Source organism: Sorex araneus, chromosome X, assembly GCF_027595985.1.
Source record: "Sorex araneus isolate mSorAra2 chromosome X, mSorAra2.pri, whole genome shotgun sequence".
In the NCBI taxonomy this organism is placed as follows: Eukaryota; Metazoa; Chordata; class Mammalia; order Eulipotyphla; family Soricidae; genus Sorex; species Sorex araneus.
Genome location: NC_073313.1, coordinates 305,030,080 through 305,055,864, shown reverse-complemented (window position 1 = coordinate 305,055,864; position 25,785 = coordinate 305,030,080). Strand labels below are relative to the sequence as shown.

Here is a 25,785-nt window from a genome sequence, read left to right as displayed (position 1 = left end):
TATCTCACAGTGACTCAATAAAAAACAAAACACAAAACTAAACCAAAAAAAAAAAAAAAGAAATGATTGAAAAAAAAGTCTACCACATCGAACTTCCAGCAATGGAAAAAAAGCCACAATGAAGCTAGTTCAAACCCAACAGCAGAAGCCAAGACTGACTGTACATTGTTACAGCTTTTCTGACTTTTTTCCCCTGAGGCTGGGTCTATCTCCTTCTAATTCCTTGTCCACTTGAGACCAAACACTGAAATATCTTTGCATCATCCATTTTGATTAGTGTTACTGTTTCATTTAATTTTGTTATTATTTGGGGGAGGAAAGAGGTTCAGGCCATACCCAGCTATGATCAGAGCTTACTCCTGGTTCTATGCTCAGGTATCACATCTGGTGGTGCTTGAGGGCTTAAATATGGTACTGGGTGGGGGGGCTGGAGCAATAACACAGCAGGTAGGGCATTTGCCTTGCATGTGGCCGACCTGGGTTCGATTCCCACCATCCCATATGGCCCCCTGAGCACTGCCAGGGCTAATTCCTGAGTGCATTGCCAGGTGTGACCCAAAAAGCAAAAAAATAATAAAATAATAAATAAATAAATAAATAAATAAATATGGTACTGGGGACCGAACCTAATTGACCAAATGCAAGGCAAGTTCCTTAACCCCTGTACTATCTTTCCAGCTCTAATTTTTATTTTCTGCAAAAAAACTATATCCTTAATTTTAATGTCTATCTAAGTATGCAAAAAGTGGCCAAAGGACCAGGGTTATGGCTCAGTGGCAGAGTATACACCTTGCATATGGTGATGGCCAGCACCCACACACTATTGCCCCCTCCATAAAGTGCAGCCCTGAACAACAGGCTAACAAATGGGGAGCCAGACAGAAGTTCAGAGTTCCTCCCACCATGGAGAAAAGCAAAGCAGGTATGGTTAGAAGGACACTAGGGCCTTCAGAAAACAAGACCCTTTCTCTTCTGTCTCCCAGCCACAAGGCCCTCATGTCTTTTCAACAAAGAAGACAAAATTTAAGTTCTTGAAGCTTGAACAGGAACATGGTGCATGTGACAGGAAGTTAGTTGAGCAAGGAAGGCTGGAGCCTGCCCCATGCTTCAGGGTGGTCTACAAGTGGCACAGTTGAGTTTCCTTCCCATTCTCCTCCTCCCTCTCAGTAGAAACGGCACTGCTTCTAGTTTAATCTGGTGCAATTCAGTGATCCACAGAATCAGACCCTCACATGGGGCAGAAGACTACAATTATTTAGAGCTGGACATTAACCAGAGAGGGCATGGGAGACTGGCAGGATAATTTGAGGCCCCGATACTGGCTGCAATCCCTGATGGTCATGGTTCTGGCCCACATTTCAGCCATATTACAGTCTTCCACCTTGACCCTCTTACAAAGGCTGAGCATGACCAAAGCCAGCATGTTCTCACATTATCCTCTCCCACACATTGTCTTGAAGGAACCCCAAAAGAGTTACCAGGCCTAGAGAATCCACAGATCCTGGACCAGTGGCTGAGGTTTCTATTTGAGTTATTTGGGGTCCAATTCTGAGACTAAATTATCAGGCTCCATTCCCCTTATCCCCAATATTAAGGATCACATCCTGCTTCTTCCTAAAATGCTCCCCTAAAATGTTCTTCCTAAAATGTTAGGGCATTTGACATCTTTGCACAATGACTAATGTTTCTCCTGTAATTCAGGTATTTTCTTCCTTCTGATCACGGGGATGGTGAGTCGAAGAGAGCCTTGTTTAGTTTTTGTATACAACCTCTTTTTCCTGAAGATTGGCACAGACAGGTGTATGCTCCACTAGGAATGAATAAACAAAGAACCAGGTACCCCATAAGCACACATTACTCCACATTACTCATTTCATGCAAATTCCACATTCTGGCAGTGCTCACACTCTGTGAAGGTAATGAAAGAAAACACTCAGTACTTTGGACCTGAATATAGCAACACCCAACAACCTTTGTCCTGGGAACACAGTATTTCAAGACTTGGCGATTAACACCCTGAGACTGGAGGGAGGTGGAGGGAGGAAATTGTAACAGGCGGGGGACAAACCTCCCCTTTCAGCCAAACCTCCTTCCACACACCAGCACAAACCACATTCTCATCCAGAGAGGGGGTGGGAGGGAAATTTGGGGGTACCCCTTTAAAGGGTACCCCTTTAAATCAACTGTGCCAAAAGTTTCCAAATTCACTAGGGCCCAGCTCTTCTTTTTGTACGATTGTAAGCGGATAATTAACTGCCCCGTTTTTACAAAATATACAGAGTGACAGTCTCAAGTCCATGCCCCGGGAGAAAAAAAATCAATGATTAAAGCTCCGCAGGGCAAAAGGAAAGAGGGCGGAGGAGACAAGCAGAGAAGCAACTTGGGAGTGGAATCAAGGTGATGCCCCTCCAGCGCTCCGACCCGGCAGCTCGCTGCGGTCCGCGAACCCACTTCTGCCCCCTGCGAAAACGGCCCGCGGGGGCGGGCGCTCCCCGGAGCCCCGCCCGCCCCGAGGCCCCGCCCCGCCGCCGACGTCAGTTGTTATGTCTCGGCCGGGCTCCCGGCCGCAGCTGATCTGCTCGGGAGGCGACGCGGCGGCCTCACGCGGCGGCGGGGACAGCGCGGCCGGCGGCGGGAACTCGCGCCGCCCATCGGAGCGGGGCGGGCGCTGCGTGGCCCGGGGAGCCCGGGAGAGCCGCCCGGCGGAGCCGCGTCGGGCCTAGTTCTGCTTCTCGCTTCGGCCTCCGGGACCGTCGCGCCGCGCTCCGACCTCCCCTCGGCACCCCCGCCCGCCCGCCAGGCGCCGCCGGGCGGCCGGAGCGACCCTGGAGCCGCCGCCGCCGCGGCCGCCGCGCCTCCCGGGGAGCCTGCGCGGCCGGCGGGGCCTGGGGCCTGAGCGCCCGGCGCGCCGCTGCGGCGGCCGCTCCTCCCCGCGCGGGGCCGCGGGCCTGGCCCTGCCCAGCGCCGCCGCCGCCGCTTCCTGGACCTGCCCGCCGCCCGGACCCCCGCGTTTTCGCCGAGCCGCATCACGGGGGCGCGGCGCGGGGGAGCAGGAAGGGGCCTCCCCCGAGACGACGGCGCGGGGGAGCCGACCCGCCGCCTGGATCAGCGCCCCCGGCCCGGGGAAACGACCTCCAACCCGCGTCCCGGTCCTCCCGCTGTCGGATGATCGGGGCTTTTTTGTCTTAAGGGGCCCCCTTCGACCCCCGCCCCCCGCCCCTTGGCTTTTTCTCGCCTCTGGCCTGGGAGGCCCCGCGCCCCCTCCGCACCTCGTCGTTTCCTCGCTGGGCACCGACGCCCCGACCCACCTGCCTCCCGGCCGGGGATGAGCCACGGTGCCAGCTGCAAGGGCCCGGGCACACGCTGAGCCGGCGCTCCCGCGCACCGGCCCCCCACGACCTCCTCTTTCTCGCCTCCCGGGCTCTCTGCAAAGAGAGAAGACGACGCAGGGGAAGATGTGGCTGAAGCTTTTCTTCCTGCTTCTCTATTTTTTGGTCCTGTTCGTCCTGGCCAGGTTCTTTGAAGCCATTGTGTGGTACGAAACTGGCATCTTCGCCACTCAGCTGGTGGATCCCGTGGCTCTGAGCTTCAAGAAGCTGAAGACCATTCTGGAGTGCCGGGGCCTGGGGTACTCGGGGCTGCCCGAGAAGAAGGATGTCCGGGAGCTGGTGGAGAAGTCAGGCGAGTATCAGGCGGACGGGGAGAGCAACCCCCAGTACCCGGTGCAGGTGGAGGGGGAGACCGGTACCTCCCGGTACCTGCCGGTGCCACACACGCAGACACTTACCCAGTGAGACGTTTTCTGGGAGGTTGAGCGCCTGCAAGAGCTGCTCAGGATTTCTTTGTCCAGCTTTTTCTAGAACCCCTCCCTCCACCCCACCCCCCTCCGTAAACCCGTTTGAAGAAGGGAACTGGAATTATTTCCCTGCGGGGTTGGTCGTTTCAAAGGTGGTGTCTCCAAGCCTCCTTGTCAGCATGATAGGACTAAACTGAGTGTTTTTACTCAAAATTCAGGAATGTCATCCATTTCCAGACAGTCTGAGATCATTTGGCAGTTGAAGTTTCTAAGGATCTAAGGAAAGAGAAAGGCCAAAATACGGTCTGTTCGGAATGGCCTACCCACCCCACCCCCCACCCCACTCCCAATGGCCAATACCAGAGAGGGAAATCTCAGTGGACTCCTAACTATCAAGGAGGCATTTAGGTGTAATTTTTTGAAGAATGAGTTTCAGTGTAGATGAAGTACACACCACCCAGTATGTATGAGCTTTTCATAGTTGGGGGTAAAAAAGGTGAGTATTTTGGATCAACGCCGGCCTTGTTTTGAAAGGATTTGTTAGATTTCTAGCAAAATTTTTCAAAAGATGTTTGGATCTTGGATGTGAACTCCATCACCTCCTTCTTTCCTCACTCTCAGGTCTGGCTGCTTCAACCTGAAAGGGTGGAGAAATGGAATCAAATTAGTGCCATAGGACATTTAACATTGATTGACAGGATGCATTTTCAGTAACGGTTGATTTGGGAGTGGGACTGAGAAGCATGATTAAATTATGTTCACTCCTAGACAAACTATGTCTTTGTTTCTATATACTTTCTGGAGGAAAAACGTATTGTCACTTGAGAAAGGCATTTGGGGGTTGCTATAAGAAGCAGTTTGTAAACTGATGATTCTTTTGTTGTTGCTGTTTCAAGAATATCATTTGTGTCTTTTACTAGACATCCCCCTACACACACACACACACACACACACACACACACACATTTATAACCCTATCGCCATGTAGGGAATAATGATTTCTGTGGTGTTCATTAGTCATTAATTTGGTATGTTAAGATTTATTGAACTCCAGTCTCAGAATCAGAGTAGAAGAAGTAGCCCGCTTTTCCTTTTGAGAAAACAACTCTGCATTTTTCTTGCCTTTCATGTACTGATTGGCTTGTGGTGGTTTCTACTTTCTACCACAGAGAGAAAAATATGGAGTAACTAAAGTAAAAATAAATTAATTTTAAAGAAACCACCTCAAAACTTGGGGCTGGAGCAATATAGCACAGTGGGTAGGGCATTTGCCTTGCATGCAGCTGACCCAGGTTCAATTCCCAGCATCCCATATGGTCCCCTGAGCACTGCTGGGGGTAATTCCTGAGTGCAGAGCCAGGAGTAACCCCTGTACATCACCGGGTATGACCTAAAAAAAGACGAAAACAACACCTCAAATAAACTCTTTTCAGTTTAGAAATGAGAAGTGTCTTTGCTGCCAAAGCCAAACACTTTTCATAGCAATAGTACTTGCAAACACAAGTAGTTATTAATACTGGTTTTGGGGTGGGATGGGGACTAAAATGAATTGGTTATTTTGGTTGTCCAGGAAGCCAGTCATAATCTAAAGAAAACATGTCTTTGAAAACATGGTTCAGACCACGTTTTAATAGCAGAGAATTCTTGGCATAGCAATATAATATTAAAGTTCAAGTATTCATTGTGAATGAGTTTGCTGCTTTGTGATACACTGTATTTTCATATTTAATATTTAAGGAAAAGTTTGAGTGTTCTTGGTATTTGATGATACAATTCTAAATTTATACCATACATTTGTGTATGGATGTAAAATTTATATTTTATCTCAGTCAGATACCCTGTTTCTACTTTAAGCAGGTGAAGATGGCACATTTTATAAATCCATTTCTAAATCTTGTAAGTCATAAGTATATTAGTCATGCTGTCCAAAATTTATTTGAATCTGAACATGTTTTATACAAACTTAAGACAAACTTTAGACAAATTCAGGAATTTTCTAATAAATGTGTGATGGCACCATTCACCATGCATAAGAGAAGATGGATTTTTGTGTTCTATTAAGTTTTGCCTGATACATGGTCTGTTCTTATATATTCCTGAATGTGTGACTCTTCAGTGGTTATATTAAGGCTCTACTCTTTTACAAACTGCAATCAGACTATAGTATCTAATTTTAAAGTGAATTAATTGAAGTTAGGAATATAGAATTTTTGAAATCTAATTCGTATTTTTGTCTTTCTTTAGGAGATTTAATGGAGGGTGAACTGTATTCTGCACTCAAGGAAGAAGAAGCATCAGAATCAGTTTCTAGTACCAATTTCAGTGGTGAAATGCACTTCTATGAGCTTGTAGAAGACACAAAAGATGGCATCTGGCTGGTTCAGGTATTAGAAATAGAGATAGAAAAGAAATTGTTTTTGCCAAAATACTATTATTCTCTAGCTGTGAAATTTTTGTGTATTTGTGTCATGTTTCAGATTTAACTCACTTCTCTTTGGAAGGCTCTTCCAAAGTGAGTTCCTCTGTAAGCAGTTTTGCAAACAAAGAAAAATGAAAATTGAAGAACAGGATAGAGTAAATGTTAGGGAAAGAGGGCAGACTATTTTTACTTAGAATCTGCAGAAGCAAATTCACTTTCAGTTGATGGATTTTCATTAAAGTAAGAAGCTTAGCTTTTGGGGTGGGGGGGGCGGAGTGATGGTACATCAGATCTGGTAGGGTATTTGCCTTGCACCTGGTCAACCTGGGTTCAATCTCCAGTCCCCTATGGGGCCCTAAGCACTGCCTGGAGTAATTCTTGAGTGCAGAGCCAGGAGTAACCTCTGAGATCATTGGATGTGACCCAAAAAAGTCAAAAAAAAAAGAAAAAAGAAAAGAAAGCTTTTTGTACTTTGTACTCTTTCTCTGTGTTCAGTACAGTTTTTAATTCAGTGATCCAAATTATTTTTTATCTAAAGGAAACACTGAAGTAAAACAAAGGAATCCTCTCTCATAAATAGCCAGCTTTATTTATATAGGGCAAGAATGGGCAATGGGGAGTGCTCATTACTTTGCTTATGGTATTGAAAAGAACATTGGTGGGGGTGAAGGATGATTAGGTCACACCTGGGGAGCTCAGGGCTCACTCCTGGCAGTACTTTGGGGACCAAATGTAGTGCTGGGGATTTAACCTGGGTTGACTGTGTGCAAGGCAAGTGCCTTACTGCTGTATTGTCTCTGGCCCAATTAGATTATTTTAAAACCTTGCTTTTCTGATATTGAAACTGAGATTTTAGACCTTTTATGAAGGGCGTTAAAAACCATCTTTTGTACTTTGCAAAGTGTGGTTTATTTACCTTTCTTAGTAAATGAGTCATATATTGTAAATTAAAAAATTCTTATGAATGCAATTTTATAACATTGCTTTGTATTAAAGTTATTTAGCATTTAAAAAATGTAACCTCACTTACAGTAACATGTGGGGTAAATTCATAGCATGAAGTTGACTAAATTGAAAGTAATCTGAGAATGGCTAACACCTTAGCCAGTATTGTATCATATCACACTGACATGTTCGAGGCATGGAGGGGTGTACTTGCTTGTCCAAGGTGGTGTCATATTGAACGAGGATTAAGTCTGAGTTCCCTTGACATCTTTTATAGTGCTCTTATAATTATTGGAATTGGCAAAGTTTGATTTAGTATATAAAATTCAGAATAACTGCTTCTTTGTGTTTCTTTCTGAAAACACTTGACTGAAAATGCAATAGAAAAAGGCAGAGTTCAGACACCTGAAACTGATTCTAGCACTGATTTGCAATATGTTTACGGATAGATTTTTCTATTGTATCTGGCTTCAAATGTGTGTCTATGTGGGGGTGTGGAGAGAGAGAATGGAGTAATAATAATAGCTCATTCGATGAAAAGGTTGATGTTGGGGATTTTGCAGGTGATTTCACTAGATATTCAAGTCTTTACTTTCAGTCTTGACCTTTTATTCTGTAAATAAAATCTAATTGAGTAATTTTTAAGTTCAGTAATGGAGGAGGTTATGATTATGTAGTTCATAAAGCACCAAATCCTAGTTTATTTCTATATAATCTTTTTTTTTTTTTTTTTTTTTTTTTTTTTGCTTTTTTGGGTCACACCCGGCGATGCACAGGGGTTACTCCTGGCTCTACACTCAGGAATTACTCCTGGCAGTGCTCAGGGGACCATATGGGATGCTGGGGACCGAACCCGGGTCAGCCGCGTGCAAGGCAAACGCCCTACCCGCTGTGCTATCACTCCAGCCCCTATTTCTATATAATCTTATTGTTATTATTGGTATTGGAAAATAAGCTCTGTTATCTTAAAAGCTTTAAATTATTATATTTCCTTTGAAAATATTTATTTCTGTAGTCTAATTAAGAAAGACTTAGCAGTTTCGGTCATTTCATTTTGTTATCGAAGTTGGATAGTCAGTCCTATAGTTTATATTTAAACATATAGCCCATCTTTGCTTTATGTTTAAATGTTTGCCCTCACAATGAATGATCCCAGGGTAAAAAGGTGGCAGGGTGGGGTGGGGAGGTGCAGGACTTAAGGTGCTTGCCTTCCCACTAGCTGGGTGATGATGAGCACTTTCCAGACTTGAAAGGTGGATGTCAAAAGTCTGGAAATTATTTTGCTATATAAGAACACTGTCTATGGGCCGGAGATACGGTACAGTGGGTTGGGTGCTTGCCTTGCATGCAGCTGACCCAGGTTTATCGCCAGTATTGTATATGGTTCCCCCAAACTTCAGCAGGAGTGATCCCTGAACACAGAGCCAGGAGTAAGCCCTGAGCACAGCTGGGTGTGTTTCAAAAACAAAACAAAAAAAAAGAGTGCTAACTATAGACTACGTATCCTGTTTCATTTATTAGCTGTATATTTGTGGTTTATAAATGATCTATTTTTGTTGTTGTTGTTATTGGCCTGTAAAAGCTAACCATGGGTCAGATCCCCTCCTGAGGTTACAAAAATCAAATAGTTCATTCAGCGGGTACGTGCGTGCCAGACTCTGGTGATATGGCAGAATCATATACCAAACTTAGTCCTTGCCCTCGTAGGCAACTCACTTTCCAGCTGGGAGAGGTAGGCACTAAATAAATATTTACAGTAGCATGAGGGGAAAGTGCTTATAGGAAAAAGTAACTTGGAAGGAAACTGAGAGGCAAGGAGGTCTCTGGAGTGATAGTGCTAGGATCATAAATTCTAGTCACCAAATTATTTTTCTTTGAAAATATTTTAAAACCTCATAGCCAATTGGAAACTGACACATAAGGAAAATGAAATAAACTTACATATTTTCTGTATGTGAAAATGTTGCAGTAGGACACATTTAACTTTTTGAGTGACCCTCCAATTTGTACTGTTCATTATAAAATTTATGATTTATGTTCCTTGGGGACAGTGGCTTATTTCTGACAAGTGACTGGCTTGGGCTTCAAGAACAGTCTCTGGCAGGACAACTGAGACTGGAACTGAGCCCTGGCCTTCGCACAGAGAACTCACCAGCTGAGCTAATCAGCATAGACACTTGGGTTTAAGCTCTTAAAAGGAGGTTGACTCTGGGGTTTTTTTTGTTTTGTTTTTAGCTATAATTAAAGCTGAACGTATTCTCAGTTGCTTTTTTTCATCCCAGATCATATTTTTCTAATCTGCTATACAGGGTAACTTGCAGAAATTCCACTTTCAGCAATTTGAATTCTTGTTCTTGTCTATTTGATGTTCAAAGAAGCTACTTTGGGAGCAAGGGGGAGAGTTGCATGTGAGCTGAGTCTCTGGCATTACCCCAGCATGGCCAGTTGAACACCAAGCCTGCAGGCTTAGACCTCCAATCGAGCAGCTCCAATTTTCTTGCTTTGTCCTAAGCTTTTATCCTTCATTATCTTTGTATTTTCCAGGGATTTTTTTTTTTTATTCTCAGTGTCTGCCGCCAACCAGTTTGTGCATCCAAATTGAAAACAGTTACTTTTCTTTCTTTTTTTTTTCCAGAGTTCAATACTTGATTTTGTTCCTTGCTCTCCCAAGTGCATGCATTCCATACTCTTCAGTACTCCTGGGTTTTTCTTGCTAGACCCAACGGTGCTCAAGGACTATCCCAGTTTAGTTCTGGGAGGGTCTCTCCTGGTGGTGCTCAGGAGTTGATGTAGTACCAGGGATCAAATCCAGGCTTCATATATACGTGTCATATAAATTCCTTGCTCAGACTGAGTACAAATACTCGAACAGAAAGTCAGAGACAAAGTCTAGTGGGTAAGGTGCTTGCCTTGACCATGGCTGACCTATTCAAATCCCACCACACCCTATAGTCCTGTGAACCTGTTTGGAGTGATCCTTGAGGTACAGAGCCAGGAGTAAGGAGTAAGCTTGGGCACAGCCAAGTGTGCCCAATGCTTAACCCCCTACCCACCCTAGAACATGGGAATGGAGCTCCCCAAAAGTTCAGAAATTCTGAAGACTTTTGGTTTGTTTGTTTGATTGTTTTTGTTTGTTTTTGCTTTTTGGGCACAACCCAGCGATACTCAGGGGTTACTCCTTTACTCCTAGCTCTGCACTCAGGAATTACTCCTGGCGGTGCTCAGGGGACCATATGGGATGCTGGGAATTGAACCCGGGTTGGTCACGTGCAAGGCAAACGCCCTACCTGCTGTGCAATGGCTCCAGCCCCTGTTTTTTTTTTTTTAATGTAGGAGTACTGCTATCTATTCAGCCATTGATTAAGCTGATAGAATTTAACATGAACTCCACATTACGTTTTTTAAAATTTTTTTTTCAGTGAATCATCGTGAGATGCTGTTACATAGCTTCACTGTTTCAGTCATATCATGATGGAACACCCAACCCTTCACCAGTGCACATCCACTACCACCAGTATCCCCAATATCCCCCACCCTCCCACCCCTCCCCCTGCCTCTATGGCAGACAATCTCCCCCATACTCTTTTGTATTGCTTGTTATGAGAGCCACTGTGTGCTGCTGGAATTCTAAAATTTTAGATAATTAGGGTGTGGAGAAATCTCTGCAGTGAACAGTTCAGTTTGGAGATTGACAGTTAATTTTTTTTTTTTAAAGAATTTTGGTCAGAGAGACAGATGGAAGATGGATAGGATTCTGGGCTACACAAGTTAGCATAATTTATGATTTTTTATGGGTTTATCCTGAACTTCTCCCATCCTGTTTCTTTGTTTCAGATTTAAGTCAGGCTTCAGAACTATGGTAATTGTTTCTTATTCTCTGTCACTTCAGGAATTGAGGTAGCAATACAAAGTTTCATATGATTTAAAGTAAAGCTTTGTATCAGTATTTACTGAAGTATTATGTTAATATGTTTCATGTTTGGCTGAAAACATTTGTTTATGTTTACTCCTACTCAATAGTCTTAGGGAAAGTCTAACATATTTCTTTCTTGACAATACTTTTTTTTTTTTTTTGCTTTTTTGGGTCCCACCCGGCAATGCACAGGGGTTACTCCTGGCTCTGCACTCAGGAATTACTCCTGGCGGTGCTCAGGGGACCATATGGGATGCTGGGATTCGAACCTGGGTTGGTCGCATGCAAGGCAAATGCCCTACCCGCTGTGCTATCACTCCAGCCCCTCTTGACCATACTTTTAAAACATGGCATTTTATCCTTATATTGGTTAAGGATATTTGTTGCTCAAAGTTAGTGACAATGTCAACAGATAGTGTTTTGATTTTTCAATCACTCATCCTTGCTTTTATTACTTTTATATAGACATACCTAAGTTGGTTTATGTTTTTGAAGCTAGAAATAATTGGAAGATGTAGAAAACATTATAGCATATCTCTTCTGATTGAGGAATTGTTTAATTTCTCTTTGTAAGTTTAACTGAATTGGGCTGGAGCAATAGCACAGCTGGTAGGGTGTTTGCCCTGCATGCAGCGGACCTGGGTTTGATTCCCAGCATCCCATATGGTCCCCTGAGTACCACCAGTGGTAATTTCTGAGTGCAGAGCCAGGAGTAACTCCTGTGCATCGCCATGTGTGACCCCAAAAAAAGAAAAAAAAAGGTTTAACTGAACTACATAAGTTAGACAGTAAAAATTAAGGGTACTTCGCACCACATACTATTCTGTTCCATTCAGTGGTTTGCTGGAGCCAACTCATATCGCTACACAAAGGGATTGTTAGCATCTCTTCTCAAATCCATCTTCACAGATATTTATTAGTAACTTGAAGTTGGCCATGTGAGAGATTTTAAACTAGAGAAGTCAGCATACAATAGACATCATAGCTTTTTTTTTTTAATTTTTATTGGATGGAATTTACATAGAAAGGTGTGAGGAGAGAGGAAAAGAACAATATGTGTTCTTGAGAGAACAGAGATTTCTCCAGAGTGGGAATAGAGAGAGGGAGAGAGGGAGAGAGGGAGAGAGAGAGAAAGAGAGAGACAGAGACAGAGAGAGAAAGAGAGAGAGAGAGGAGGAAGGAAGGAGGGAGAGAGGAGGAGGAGGAGGGAAGGGGAGGGGTAGAGATGGGAGGGGAACATAGGCTTAAAGAGTAACCCCAGAGCTTCTGTTTCTTTCTTAGTTCTCTTCTGGAGTTGGTTCTGCAGCATTTATTAGCTAACCACCGGTTTCATCTGTTTATCTTATGTGTGCCACTGAACCTTGTGATATGCCCTGAGGGCAGAGATAAAAAATAACTTATGCCAGAAAACTAACATGGTTTAGTTTACTAAAAAGTGTAGAACACTGAATATCATAGACTGATTATCTTTCTCAGTTGAATTAAATGTTGTGATGATGGTGCTAACTTACTGAAAGATACAGAAGACATTTAATAGAAAACAAAATTCATTTTCCAAACGAAGTCCTCAGTGAAGCTGAGGACAATAGTAGTCATTCCCCTCTGGAAAAGGTGTATTTTTAAATATATTGAATTATGTTTGAAGTATTTCAAGTCTTCTCCCCTGTCATGCATGCCTGAGTTATAAATCCTTGTGTCTTGATTGAGTCAAGAACACTGATATGGGCTGGAGTGATAGCACAGTGGGTAGGGCATTTGCCTTGCACGCGGCCAACCCAGGCTTAATTTCCAGTGTCCCATATGGTTCCCTTAGCACCGCCAGGGGTAATTCCTGAGTGCAGAGCTAGGAGTGACCCCTGTGCATTGTTGGGTGTGACCTAAAAAGCAAAAAAAAAAAAAAGTATTTAAGAACACTGATGTGTGTATAATTGCATTGTAAGGTGCTAGTTATACTAATGTGTAACCAGAAAACTTTCTAGGTGGCAGATTGCTTGTGAAGGGACTTTTATTATAACAAATTATAGATTTGAAGTCTTTAGAGCCTGTGTTATCGAAGTAGAGATTAAATTACTAAACTGTAACAAGCTGAACTAGTTCAGTAAGATATCTGATAAGCTGCAGAAAGTACAATGGTGAGTATAGGGATGCCAGTTAGAGAGGAAGACTCCCTGGAAAGAGGGTGAAAGAATTGTTTTTACCAGTTCTAGAGACTTGGAACACAGCCTGTATTTTCATCTAATGTCTTTCTAGTCTGAAAACATCCTCCATGGAGAATGCAGCCATCTCCTGAACTGTCAAGGAGTGTATCTCCACTCTCAATAAGATTAGCAGAATTTTTGTGCATACGTTTGGGTATGATCTATAAGTTGGGAATTCTTACTGGTGACACAGTCCTAATAGACGGACTTTCGTTGTACCCCATGGATCAACCAGATGGGTCATAATTTTTAAAATACTTGCATCTTAGCATGGTTATTTATTTAAGCTTCCAACAAATTTAATTTGTGCCATATCTTCCATTGAGCAGCATAACGGTATGGCACATTGGACAAAGCAGTTTCTAATTGCATAAATGTTATCGTGGAGTCAAATAAACTGATTTTGTGCAATTCCAGGGGCTTTTTTCATCTTATGTGTCTCTCAGTTAAAGGTTATTAAATTCTTTAAAGTAAATGTTCAAACAGCTACTTGAATAAATAAGGTCCTGGGTTAAACATTCATGGATCTGCTTCAGTTCCCACCTTTCTGTACTTGTGTCTCTTGCCTGAGATGTAACAGAGTTCCTGAGACCAAGTTCTTTTTTTTTTTTAGAATGTTTTGTGAGCTTTTTATCACTTTAAAAATGCAAGTCCTCATTCTATACAGAAAATAAGGGAAATCCTTCTTTTGTTGAAAAAGTATAGAGTCATTCTTTTTTACCTATTCTTTTAAAAATTTAATTACTGTGAGATACAGTTATAAGCTCCCATGTTTGAGTTTCAGTCATACAATAATTGAACACCCATCCCTCCACCAGCGTACATTTTCCACCACCAATGTCCCCAGTACACCCCAATCCCACCCTTCCCCCTGCCTCTATGGCAAACAATTTCCCCCATACTCTCTCTCTACTTTTGGGCATTATGGCTTGCAATATAGCTACTTAGAGGTTATCATGTTTGGTCTTTTATTTACTTTCAGCATACATCTCCCATCCCTAACTATCCCCCCAACCATCATTGACTTAGTGGTCCCTTCTCTATCTCAGCTGCCTTCTCCTCCAGCTCATGAGACAGGCTTCCAACTACCGAGCAATCTTCCTGGCCCTTGTCTCTACTGTCCCTGGGTGTCAGTCTTATATTGTTATTTTATATTCCACAAATGAGTGCAGTCATTCCATGTCTGTCCTTCTCTTTCTGACTCATTTCACTTAGCATGATACTCTCCATGACCATCCACCTACAAGCAAATTTCATGACTTCATCTTTCCTAACAAGCTGCATAGTATTCCATCATGTAGATGTACCTAAGTTTCTTCAACCAGTTATTTGTTCTTGGGCACTTGAGTTGTTTCCAGATTCTGGCTATTGTGAACAGTGCTGCAATGAACATGCAGGTGCAGATGGCATTTCTACTGTGCTTTTTTGCACCATCGGGATATATTCCCAGAAGTGGTATTGCAGGGGGACCAACTTCTTATTCTTTCTTTCCTAACTTTGGTGCTCTTAGTCTAAAAGATACCTGTATAGTCAGTCATCAGCCACTTCACTGAAAGATGCCTCTAGACATAGGATCATATCTTTCATTGATTTAGGTAATGTATTAGGTAGCCCTTTAATGTAATGTCATTATAAACACAACTGAAATATTTGGGTTATTTGTAGTCTTGATCAGGAAATGAGAAATGAAAAGGGAATTCTTTAAAAAGAGGCCAAAGAACAAACAATATAATTGCACAGATACTTCTTTTTGCGGGGGTACACACGTTGCATTGTGTAGGGCCTTCTTCTGGCTCTGTGCTTAGGACTTAGTCATGCTGGGTTTAGGGAACCATCTATGATGTGGGGAGTCAAATCCGTGTCAGGCAAAGGCAAGAGCTTTACCTGCTATACTATCTTTTGGGTCCTGCAGAGAGACTTCTTGATACTTCTGAGTAATCTGAAAAGTAAATCTAAGATTTCTTTGATGAAAGGAACACCGTTTTACTAACTGGTAGAAATGCAGTGAAATGCCTGCTTTATTTAATATTCCTGTTCCTTAGGTAGAACTTTTGGATGAGAGGAAAATGTAAAACTAGGGACTTGTTGGGTATTGTAACCAGGATTATCCTCCTCAGAAAGAACTTTGATTTACTAAGATTGATCGTGTCCTCAAATTGCTATATTTATGGTTACTTCAGCCATTTGAATATTTGAATAATAACTTGTATCTCCCTCTAATTTGGCATAAGTCCCAGTCTGTGTGTGTGGGTGGGTGTTTGCGCCTATTTATTAAGCTTCAGAATAATGTGTTAGTATAGAATGAAGCTATACATAGTATATGAAAGGGGCTACTGGACAGTGACTACATAAATTGAATTTCAGATGCTCTGTCACCACCAGGTACTCTCTCCTGCTGCCCTGTGAAATGTATTAGATTCCTTGAAGGAGGCCACAGAAGGCAGCTGGACCACCTGTTACCCCTTCCAGGGAGTTCACTCTTAGCACTCATTTCACCACCCTCTGAGATTTCACTTCCTGGAGCCTTTGTGAACTTTAAAATGGCCCTTCCTCTTAGAAAGATTAGAGGCTCCCAGAGTATGTGATGTTGTAATTTTGAATTAAATAATATCAATAAAATCAACTTGGTGTCTATAACCTCAACTTAAAATAAATCAAGCAGATGGGTTTCAGAAAGATGATTTTTGCTGCTTCATATTCCCATTTAGGTATTTTTATTTGGTGTTTTTTAAAAAGAAATTATGAGTTTGTGTGCATGTGTATTTTGTTTTTGGTGGTATCTTTATTAAAATTCTATCTTTATTCAGAATCAGATCATTATGGAATAAGGAGGAAAGGTTTCATTAGAAAGTCTGATGGGAAGAAGAAATTTGAATGGCCAAAAGGCATATGAAAAAATGCTCTTCATCACTAATCATCAGGAATATGCAGATCAAAACAACAATGAGATATTATCTCACACCACAGCAACTGGCACACATCCAAAAGAACAAGTGCAACCAATGTTGGTGTGGATGTGGGGAGAAAAGGACTCTCCTCACTGTTGGTGGGAATACCGACCGGTCCAACCTTTTTGGAAAACAATATGGATGTTTCTCAAACAGCTAGAAATTGAGCTTCCATTTGAACCAGCAGTACCACTTCTGGAAATATCCAGGGGCCCAAAAACACACAGCAGAAATACCATCTGCACTCCAATATTCATTGCAGCACTATTCACCATACCAGAATCTGGAAATAACCTGAGTGCCCAAGAACAGATGAAAGGGTAAAGATACAGTGGCACATCTATACAGTGGAATATTGTGCAGCTGTTAGGAAAAATAAAGTCATGAAGTTTGCCTCTAGGTTGATGGACATGGAGAGTATCATGCTAAGTGAAATGAGTATTAAGGAGAGGGACAGATACAGAATGACTGCACTCATTTGTGGTGTATAAAAAATATATAGTAAAAGATTAATACCCGTGGCCAGGGAAAACAGGGGTTAGGAGGGCTGGTCAATGGTTGGAACTAACCACAAGTGTGTGGGGGGCTGAGGGTAGGTAAGATAGAGAAGAGACCAGTATGACAATAATAGCTGGGAATGATCACGCTGGACAAGATCTGAGGGTTGAAAGTAGGTAAAGGGATAATCTTGATAACTTTTCAGTATCAATATTGCAAACCACAATGCCCAAAAGGGGGGGGGAGACAGAGAGAGAGAGTGAGATCGAGAGATCGAGAGTGAGAGAGAGCACCTGCCATAGAGGCAGGCAGGGGTGAGAGTGGGGGGGGCGGTGATGGGAGGGAACCTGGAGACATTGGTGCTGGGAAATATACACTGGTGGAGGGATGGGTGTAGGAACACTGTATGACTGAAACCCAGTCATGAACAGATAGCTTTGTAAGGGTCTGTCTAACGGTGATTCAATAAAAAAAGTTAAAAAAAAAAAAAGTCTGATGTGGCCCAGAGAGATAGCACAGTGGGTAAGACACTTGCTGTGCACATAGCCAACCTGAGTTCAATCCCCAGCATCCCATATGCTCCCCAGAGCACTGCCAAGCTCTCTGATTCCTGAGTGCAGAGCCAAAAGTAAACCCTGAGTACTCTGGGTATGGTCCAGAAATAAAAACAAAAAAAGAAAGGCTGAGAGAAACCTTATCTCATGTTCTGAATGTAATTTTTCCTTTAACTTACTTTTTAAAAATCTTTTTCCCTTCCTTTCAAGCTGTTGTGTGCTTGGATGTGGTGCTCACGCTTTGGGCTATGGCACTTGGGGCAGCTGCATATCACCTTTTAGTTGCAGTGCTTGCCATACCCCAGCTCGAACATTAATTGATTCATTTTGCTTGTTTGTTTTGGGCCACATCCGATGGTACTCAGGGGTTACACTTTGTTCTGCACTCAGGGATCAGTCTTTTTAAATTGTTTTAATTATGTTCCAAAGCTATCTGCAAATTGTAAGTAGATGGTCAAAGTGTAGAATTGGTATGGCGATTCCATTTTTATACATGAGAGCCTTTTATGATTGTTTACAAAAAAGGCATAGAATAGTACTGACTTAGTTAAAATATAACTTAATAGAAAACATGTGTCTGACTCCTGGCTCTGTAATTATGAAACGTAATTTGAACTTGTTTAACCTACACAAGATAATTTATAATTCAGCTTTGTTTGGATTATTGTTTAACTTTGTTTCCAAAGTAATGACTTCAAGTACCATTTTTTTTTATTGTGTAACTTAATTTTAGAGCATAGTCCATAGGCAGACAATGTGGCTCACTTTTTCCCTCCTTTTTTTAATTGAATCACTGTGAAATAAAAAGTTGTTCATGACTGGTTTTCAGTCATACAATGGTCCAACACCCATCCCTTCACCACTGTACATTACCCACCACTAATGTCCCCAGTTCTCTCCCGCCACCTCTGCCTGCCTCTATAGCAGACATTTTTCTTCTCTCTCTCTCTCTCTCTCTCTCTCTCTCTCTCTCTCTCTCTCTCTCTCTCTCTCTCTCTCTCTCTCTCTCTCTCTCTCTCTCTCTCTCTCATTTTAGGCATTGTGGTTTGCAATACAGGTACTGAATGGTAGCATTACCTCCTTTTAGCATTCAGCTCTTGTCCAGAGTGATCATTTCCAAATGTCATTGTCATACTGGTTCCTTCTCCTCCTAACTGCCTCCTCCCACCCCCACTATGGGTTTTTTCCTATTTTTTTTTAAATATATATCCTGCAAATGAGTGCGACCATTCTATGTCTTTCCCTCTCTCTTATTTCACTTGGTGCTCTACATGCCCATACATGGCTCACCTTTTAAATATGATTCCACTTCCCTCTCTATGGAAGAGTCACAGAGCATGGATGTTTTTATGTTCATTGTTTTGTGTCACAAAGTTTTCTCCTTGGATAGTTGTTCCTTCTCTAAGAATTATATTGATAATATGGTGATAGAAGAAAAAGAACTAGGGACAATATTTTTTTTGTAAAGTGAACTTATAAACAAAAATGGTTTACTTTCTTTTGGGTAATTTGATATTTTGTTTTGTTTTTCTGTTTTGGTGGGAATAGGTCATAGCAAATGACAGAAGTCCCTTGGTGGGTAAAATCCACTGGGAAAAAATGGTGAAAAAGGTATCAAGATTTGGAATACGTACTGGCACTTTTAACTGTTCCAGTGACCCCAGGTAAGTTGATTAAGCAATTCCAGAATTTAAGTGCTGACCAGAATTTCTTCCTTCTTTTTTTGGCTTTGTGGGTCACACCTAGTGGGGCTCAGGGGTTACTCCTGAGTCTGTACTCAGGAATTATCCCTGGCGGTGCTCAGGGGACCATATGGGATCCCAGGGATCGAACCCAGATTGACCTCGTGCAAGGCAAACGCCCTATCCAATGTACTGTCTCTCTGGCCCCGGAATTTATTAAATGAATTAAGAGAATGATTTTAGAAAACAGTTTGAACTGGCAACAATTATAATGTTTAGCACACTGGTTCACAGATACTTAATCAGAAACCTTTTGTGAACTGGCAATTTCTCTGAGCTCTCCTGTTCTCTGATTCTGTTCTTTCTAAATGGGAGTTTACCTAATAAAGACTGTTTTCAGGGATCAGACAGAGAGTATATATAGTGGTTAAAGCACTTGCATTGCACACGACCAACCTCAGTTCAACCCACCACACTACCTGGTGTACTGCTCACCACCAGGGATATACTGTGAGCATAGAGCCAGGAGTACTCCATGAGCACCACTGGGTGTGGCCCAAATCTCCTATCTCCTACATTTCTTTAGTCCTTTGTTTCTGTTCTCTCTGTTATATGAGTATCCCTAGATATATCCTTTTCCTTAAAATCGATTCCCAAATTGAGATTCACCCTCTTTCCCTTTAATCTACCATGTGCCCTTTCTACCTTTATTTTTATTTTCTTTATAGCTGTTTTTTGTACAGGAATATTTTTCACTCAGTTATTTCTTTTTTGTTTATTTCCTATTATGTCTTCTTTGAGATGCTTCTAGTGACTAGAAATTTTGGTTTCTAGTGACACAAAGTAATAATGTTGGTATATTCATTTAATTAACCTCTTTTGTTATTATTGTTGCTTTAAAGTTTTTATTGCAGTAACAATGATTTACAAGAGAGAAATGATTTGTTTGTTTGTTTAGGGGCACAATGTTTCCACACTACAACTACCACCTTTAATTAGCCTCGTAAAATATTTAATGAAAGATTAATATGTCACTTGTTCTGTTTAGTGCTGCTCAAGAGGGCACATATGACATTGTTTCTGTTACATTACAGACTTGATACACATGGCTTAGGGATTTACATCTCTCAGATGTATTGGCCACAGTGGGAGGCCATAGAAAAACCACCCTGAACCACTGCTACACCTCAGATTCTCCTGCCTTGCTCCTTTCATCCAAGTTTGCACCAGCTCTCACTAAACTTGTTTTGCGAACATAGGAGATATACGGTAGAAGGACCCCACAGAGTTGGTGATAAGAAGGGAAGTTTGTGCGTATCCTAACACATTCAGTTTTCTGTGTACTGAGTCCAGTATACGTTAGTGTATTTTTTCTAGCTTTTCTTCTGAAAAAGTCCTTTTTATTTTTATTTCATAGTAATAGAAATGTTGAAAAGATGAAAGATATTTTTGAGCAATTTTTGCTTTTTTGGTTGTTGCAGCTATAATATTTTGTTACTAAAAAAGTTTATCTTCAGTTTCATTACAGAGTTCAATATTTTGATACACAGTTACTTGTTTAGTTTTAATTTCCTCGTGTTCATGTTTCCCTTTATCTTTCTGAAAAGGCTTCGAACTGGAGTAAGAGCTATTCTTGCCACAGACTCTGTGCTTAGTAAGGGTTTTCTTCTCCCCCACACCTTTATTTAAAATTATGGAGAGATAAAAGATACCCAAAAAAGGAGTGTTTACACTGTCAGTGCAGGACCAGAGAAACTGTATAGGAGTTACTTGCCTTGCATCTTGCCCACCTAATTCAAATCCCTGGCAGTACATATGGTCTTCCCAGTACTGCCAGGAGTGTCCCCTGAGCACAAAGCCAGAAGTAAGCTCTGAGCACTGTTGGTTGTGCCCCCAAAAATCAAACAATAAAAACAATCTTAATGTGGAGAGTAACTGGGCAGGGAATAGCATTATTTAGTAGCATGTGTTTTAACCCCATATCGAATTGTTGAGTTATCATCTTGATCTCAAAAATTTTTTAATGCCGAAAACCTCTTTTTTACCACATCTTTACTAGTATTGTCATAACATATTGTGTTCACTTATCTTTGATCAGATCACAAAATTCCTGAGATAAATTAATATCATCATTAGAAAACGTATGCCATCTACATCAAGACTCCTTTCTCTTGTACTGATTATATATGTATCACTGTCATCCCGTTGCTCATCAATTTGCTCAAGCAGGCACCAGTAACGTCTCCATTGTGAGACTTGTTGTTACTGTTTTTGGAATATGTTTATTTAATAAAATATAATACATGTACATTGCAAAGCATAGCACTTAATGATGGGGGATGGTTCAAGGAAGGGTTGTTTGGGCCACACCCAGCTCTGCTTAGGGCTTACTCCTGACTCTGTTGAGGGATCACTGCAGGTGGTGCTGAGGGGAACATATATGGTGCCAGGGATTAAATCTTGGCCAGCTGTGTTTAAGGCTTATGTCTTAACCCCTATACATTTGGATGCACTTAATACATTTTGCATCAACATAATGAATAGCAAAATAAGAAATCAAACATAGTTATCACCTGTTCACAAATCTAAGTGAACAAAATGCATCTCCATGGTATTTTTTCTTTTTCAAAACTATTGAGTTTATCATTCAAAAACTTTTTTTTTTTTGCTTTTTGGGTCGCACCTGGCGATGCACTTACTCCTGGCTGTGCACTCAGGAACCATCCCTGGCGGTGCTCAGGGGACCATATGGGATGCTGGGATTCAAACCCGGGTCGGCTGTGTGCAAGGCAAACACCCTACCTGCTGTGCTATCGCTCCAGCCCCTCAAAAACTATTTTAAATATCACAAAATTCCACAGATAAATTTTTAGGAAAAAATACTTTAGAACAAAAAGAAAATGTTTTTACTTATATTTCCATTGTAAAACAACTGTTTTCATTTTCCTTCGCACTAGTTACCTAGTTTGGGGGGAGGAGAGACATCTCACACCTAGAACAAGAACCTGTCTTGTTCTTTTCAAAAGAATTTTCAGTTATGACCCGCTGGATAAATCTAAGCAAATGTTGTAATTAAATTCTTTTGGAGACGTTACGGGTGCCCGCTCGAGCAAATTGAACATCGGGACAACAGTGCTACAGGGATTAAAAAAGGAAAAAAAACCTACCAAAAAAAAGTGTTTGCTTTTTGTCTTGTATAACTACCAAGAATTGCTATTACTTTTACTATTTACTATTGCTATTACTTTTACGATTACACTGCTATTACTATTACTTTTCCTAATTTGGAGTTTCTTTGGTTTGGGAAACAGGGTATCTTTCAAACACTAAACAGACCTATCATGTGAAAACAGGTTATCTGCAGAACATGAAGATTATTTAGTTGCCTAGCTGCTTACTTGCAATTATCTCTCTTTCAGATACTGCCGGAGAAGAGGCTGGGTACGATCCACACTTATTATGTCTGTTCCACAAACAAGTACTTCTAAAGGGAAGGTTATGCTTAAAGAATATAGTGGACGCAAGATTGAAGTAGAGCACATTTTTAAGTGGATAACTGCTCATGCAGCTTCTCGGATCAAAACTATTTATAATGCTGAACATTTGAAACAAGAATGGAATAAAAGTGATCAGTATTGGGTAAAAATATACCTATTTGCAAACCTTGATCAACCCCCAGCCTTCTTCTCTGCACTCAGTATAAAGTTTACTGGAAGAGTTGAATTTATTTTTGTTAATGTGGAAAATTGGGACAACAAGAGTTATATGACAGATATTGGTGTATATAATATGCCATCATACATCCTTAGAACTCCTGAGGGAATTTACAGATACGGAAACCACACAGGTGAATTTATATCTCTTCAGGCCATGGATTCCTTTTTGCGCTCATTACAACCTGAAGTAAATGATTTGTTTGTTTTGAGCTTGGTTTTAGTTAATCTTATGGCTTGGATGGACTTATTTATAACACAAGGAGCCACCATAAAGCGATTTGTGGTTCTTATAAGCACTTTAGGGACATATAATTCTCTGTTAATTATTTCCTGGCTACCTGTGTTGGGCTTTTTACAGCTCCCTTACTTAGATAGCTTTTATGAATATAGCTTAAAATTGTTGAGATACTCCAATACAACCACGCTAGCTTCGTGGGTAAGGGCAGACTGGATGTTTTATTCTTCACACCCAGCCCTGTTTCTTAGTACATACCTTGGACATGGTTTACTCATTGATTACTTTGAGAAGAAGAGACGGCGCAACAACAACGATGAAGTCAATGCTAATAACTTAGAATGGTTATCAAGTCTGTGGGACTGGTACACCAGCTACCTCTTCCACCCGATTGCTTCTTTCCAGAACTTTCCTATAGAATCTGATTGGGACGAAGACCCTGATTTATTCTTGGAGCGGTTAGCTTTCCCTGACCTTTGGCTTCACCCTCTGATACCTACTGACTATATAAAAAACTTGCCAATGTGGCGATTTAAATGTCTTGGAGTCCAGTCTGAAGAAGAAATGTCAGAGGGTTCTCAAGACATAGAAAATGACTCAGACAGCGAGAGCACAGACACTTTTAGCAGTGAGAAGGAAGTATTTGAAGATAAGCAAAGCATAGTTCACCATTCTCCTGGAAGAGCAAGTCACTGTGATGCTGAGGCTTGTTCATGTGCCAATAAATATTGTCAGACCAGCCCATATGAAAGGAAGGGGAGGTCATATGGATCCTATAGCACTAATGAAGATATGGAACCTGATTGGTTAACTTGGCCTGTTGATATGCTGCACTGTACTGAATGTGTTGTTTGCCTAGAGAATTTTGAAAATGGATGTTTGCTGATGGGATTGCCTTGTGGTCATGTGTTCCACCAGAATTGCATTGTGATGTGGTTGGCTGGGGGCCGACACTGTTGCCCTGTTTGCCGGTGGCCTTCTTATAAAAAAAAGCAGCCATATGCACACCACCAGCCCTTGTCAAATGACGTCCCATCTTAACCATGTGCAATTTGTCCTTTATAAGCTTTGAGTATCTTACAGCTTGCCTTTTAATGTTAGTCACAATGTTTTTGTGGTTTGAAGTTTAGTTTAATGTTAGTGCAGTGACAGGAAATACCCATTATGCTAATGTTGATGACAATTATTTGGTTGCCTTGTATGTCAATTGAATGCATATTTAATTGTAAAAATTTTTTATTTACAACATTGGAAATTCAGAAGTTAATGTTTTTTTGTAAGCACAAAAGAAGTATGATAAAAATTTATCCTGCAAGACTTTACAAGGTGGGATCAAATTCTAATGGAATTGAAGTGGTTTCTTATTCTAAGTGTTTCTTCCCTTTTTACAATCTCTCTGTCCAGCACCTCTTGGTTAAATAATGTATGCTCTGAGACATGAAATTAAAACAGACCTATGAAATAAATTATTTTAAAAACCAGAAGATTACAGATTTTCCAATGTCAAATTACTTTTCATAAAGTATTTTATGGGTATTTTACTGGTTAATTTCACAGGTAAGTTAAACTTTATTGCAGTGGAAGAGGCAGGAAGTGGTGGAAAGGGACAAATTATGTTATTAATTCTGGCCAGAGGTGGTATTAATATATGGTAACTCATCTTTTTGTTTGATTAGCTTTGTTAGGAAGGAATTTCATGGCTGCCTTTTAAAAGATAATTAAAATCATTTATATTCAGTGTATTTAAATCAACTAGCATTTTAGCTACATGTAATTTATGTTTTTCCTGACTCTCAAGAAATTTCAAAGCTATAGAAATGTTATATATACACCACAATGAACTTTCATTTATCAGATTCACCAAATGCTGAATTATGTTTGAATCATTTTCTGTATGTATATATTTAATTTCTATTGTTTGGGGTTTTTCCTAATCTATTTGAAAATAAGATTGTCATCATGAGGCATCACCATGAACTATATCAATATATGTTTTTTGCAAACAGGACATTAAAAAAATAAAATTGCCATGCAGTTATCACACTGAAAGAAATTAAAAATTGATTCAGTAATATCTAATGTGAGGGGCCAGAGGTATAGTACAGCAGGTATGGTGTTTGCCTTGTGTGTAGCTGGCCTAGGTTCAATCCCCAGCATCCCTTACGGTTCCCTGAGCCCTCCAGGAATGATCCCTGGGTGCAGAAACAGGAGTAAGCCCTGAGGACAACCAGATGTGACCCGCAAAATAAATACTAATATATGAAATCCATGCCTCCCAATCCCCCACAATACCCTTTATATTCTTACTATGAACATTTATGCTTTGCTCTCGGACCCTTTTATCACTCTGCTTTTCTGAGACTGTGCTCAGGGTTTGCTTCTGGCTGTGTTCAGTGTTCACTCTGACAGGACTTAGGGACCATATGTCATGGTGGAAATAGAACCCAGGTTGGCTGTGTACAAGTCAGTAACCATACCCACTGGGTCTCTCAACTCACTACACTACTATCTCTCTGGCCCTGTGCTTTTATTTATTTATTTATTTATTTAATAAATCACCATGAGATATAGTTACAAAGCTTTCATGATCAAGTTTCAGTCATACAATGATCAAACACCTATTCCCTCCACCAGTGCACATTTTCCACCACCCATGTCCCCAGTAATCCTACCAACACACCCCCCCCTTGCCTCTGTGGCAGGCACTTTCCTTCTTTCTCTCTACCTTGGGACATGATGGTTTGAAATACAGATACTGAGAGGTCATCATGTTTGGTCCTTTGTCTACTTTCAGCACGCATCTCCCATCCTGAGTGATCCCACCAATCACCATTGACTTAGTGGTCCCTTCTCTATTCCAGCTGCCTTTTCCCCCAGCACA

The 25,785-nt window shown here is 41.3% G+C and overlaps 1 protein-coding gene across 1 annotated transcript; it reads left to right on the top strand.

Moving 5' to 3' along the window:
• The first annotated feature begins 2,984 nt into the window (after positions 1 to 2,984).
• Positions 2,985 to 24,947, top strand: RNF103 (ring finger protein 103). Its single transcript, XM_004612038.2, has 4 exons — positions 2,985 to 3,681; positions 6,041 to 6,180; positions 18,820 to 18,935; positions 22,373 to 24,947. Exons 1-4 carry the CDS (start codon positions 3,456 to 3,458, stop codon positions 23,943 to 23,945), a joined length of 2,055 nt encoding a protein of 684 aa, XP_004612095.1. The 5' UTR covers positions 2,985 to 3,455; the 3' UTR covers positions 23,946 to 24,947.
• The last annotated feature ends 838 nt before the right edge of the window (positions 24,948 to 25,785 follow it).

Bases quoted from the DNA above. Each gene is read 5' to 3' on its own strand.
- RNF103 (XM_004612038.2), top strand. From the start codon at position 3,456: ATGTGGCTGAAGCTTTTCTTCCTGCTTCTCTATTTTTTGGTCCTGTTC. The intron at 6,181-18,819 runs GTATTAGAAATA...TGGTGGGAATAG, and splicing joins ATGGCATCTGGCTGGTTCAG to GTCATAGCAAATGACAGAAG. The intron at 18,936-22,372 runs GTAAGTTGATTA...TCTCTCTTTCAG, and splicing joins AACTGTTCCAGTGACCCCAG to ATACTGCCGGAGAAGAGGCT.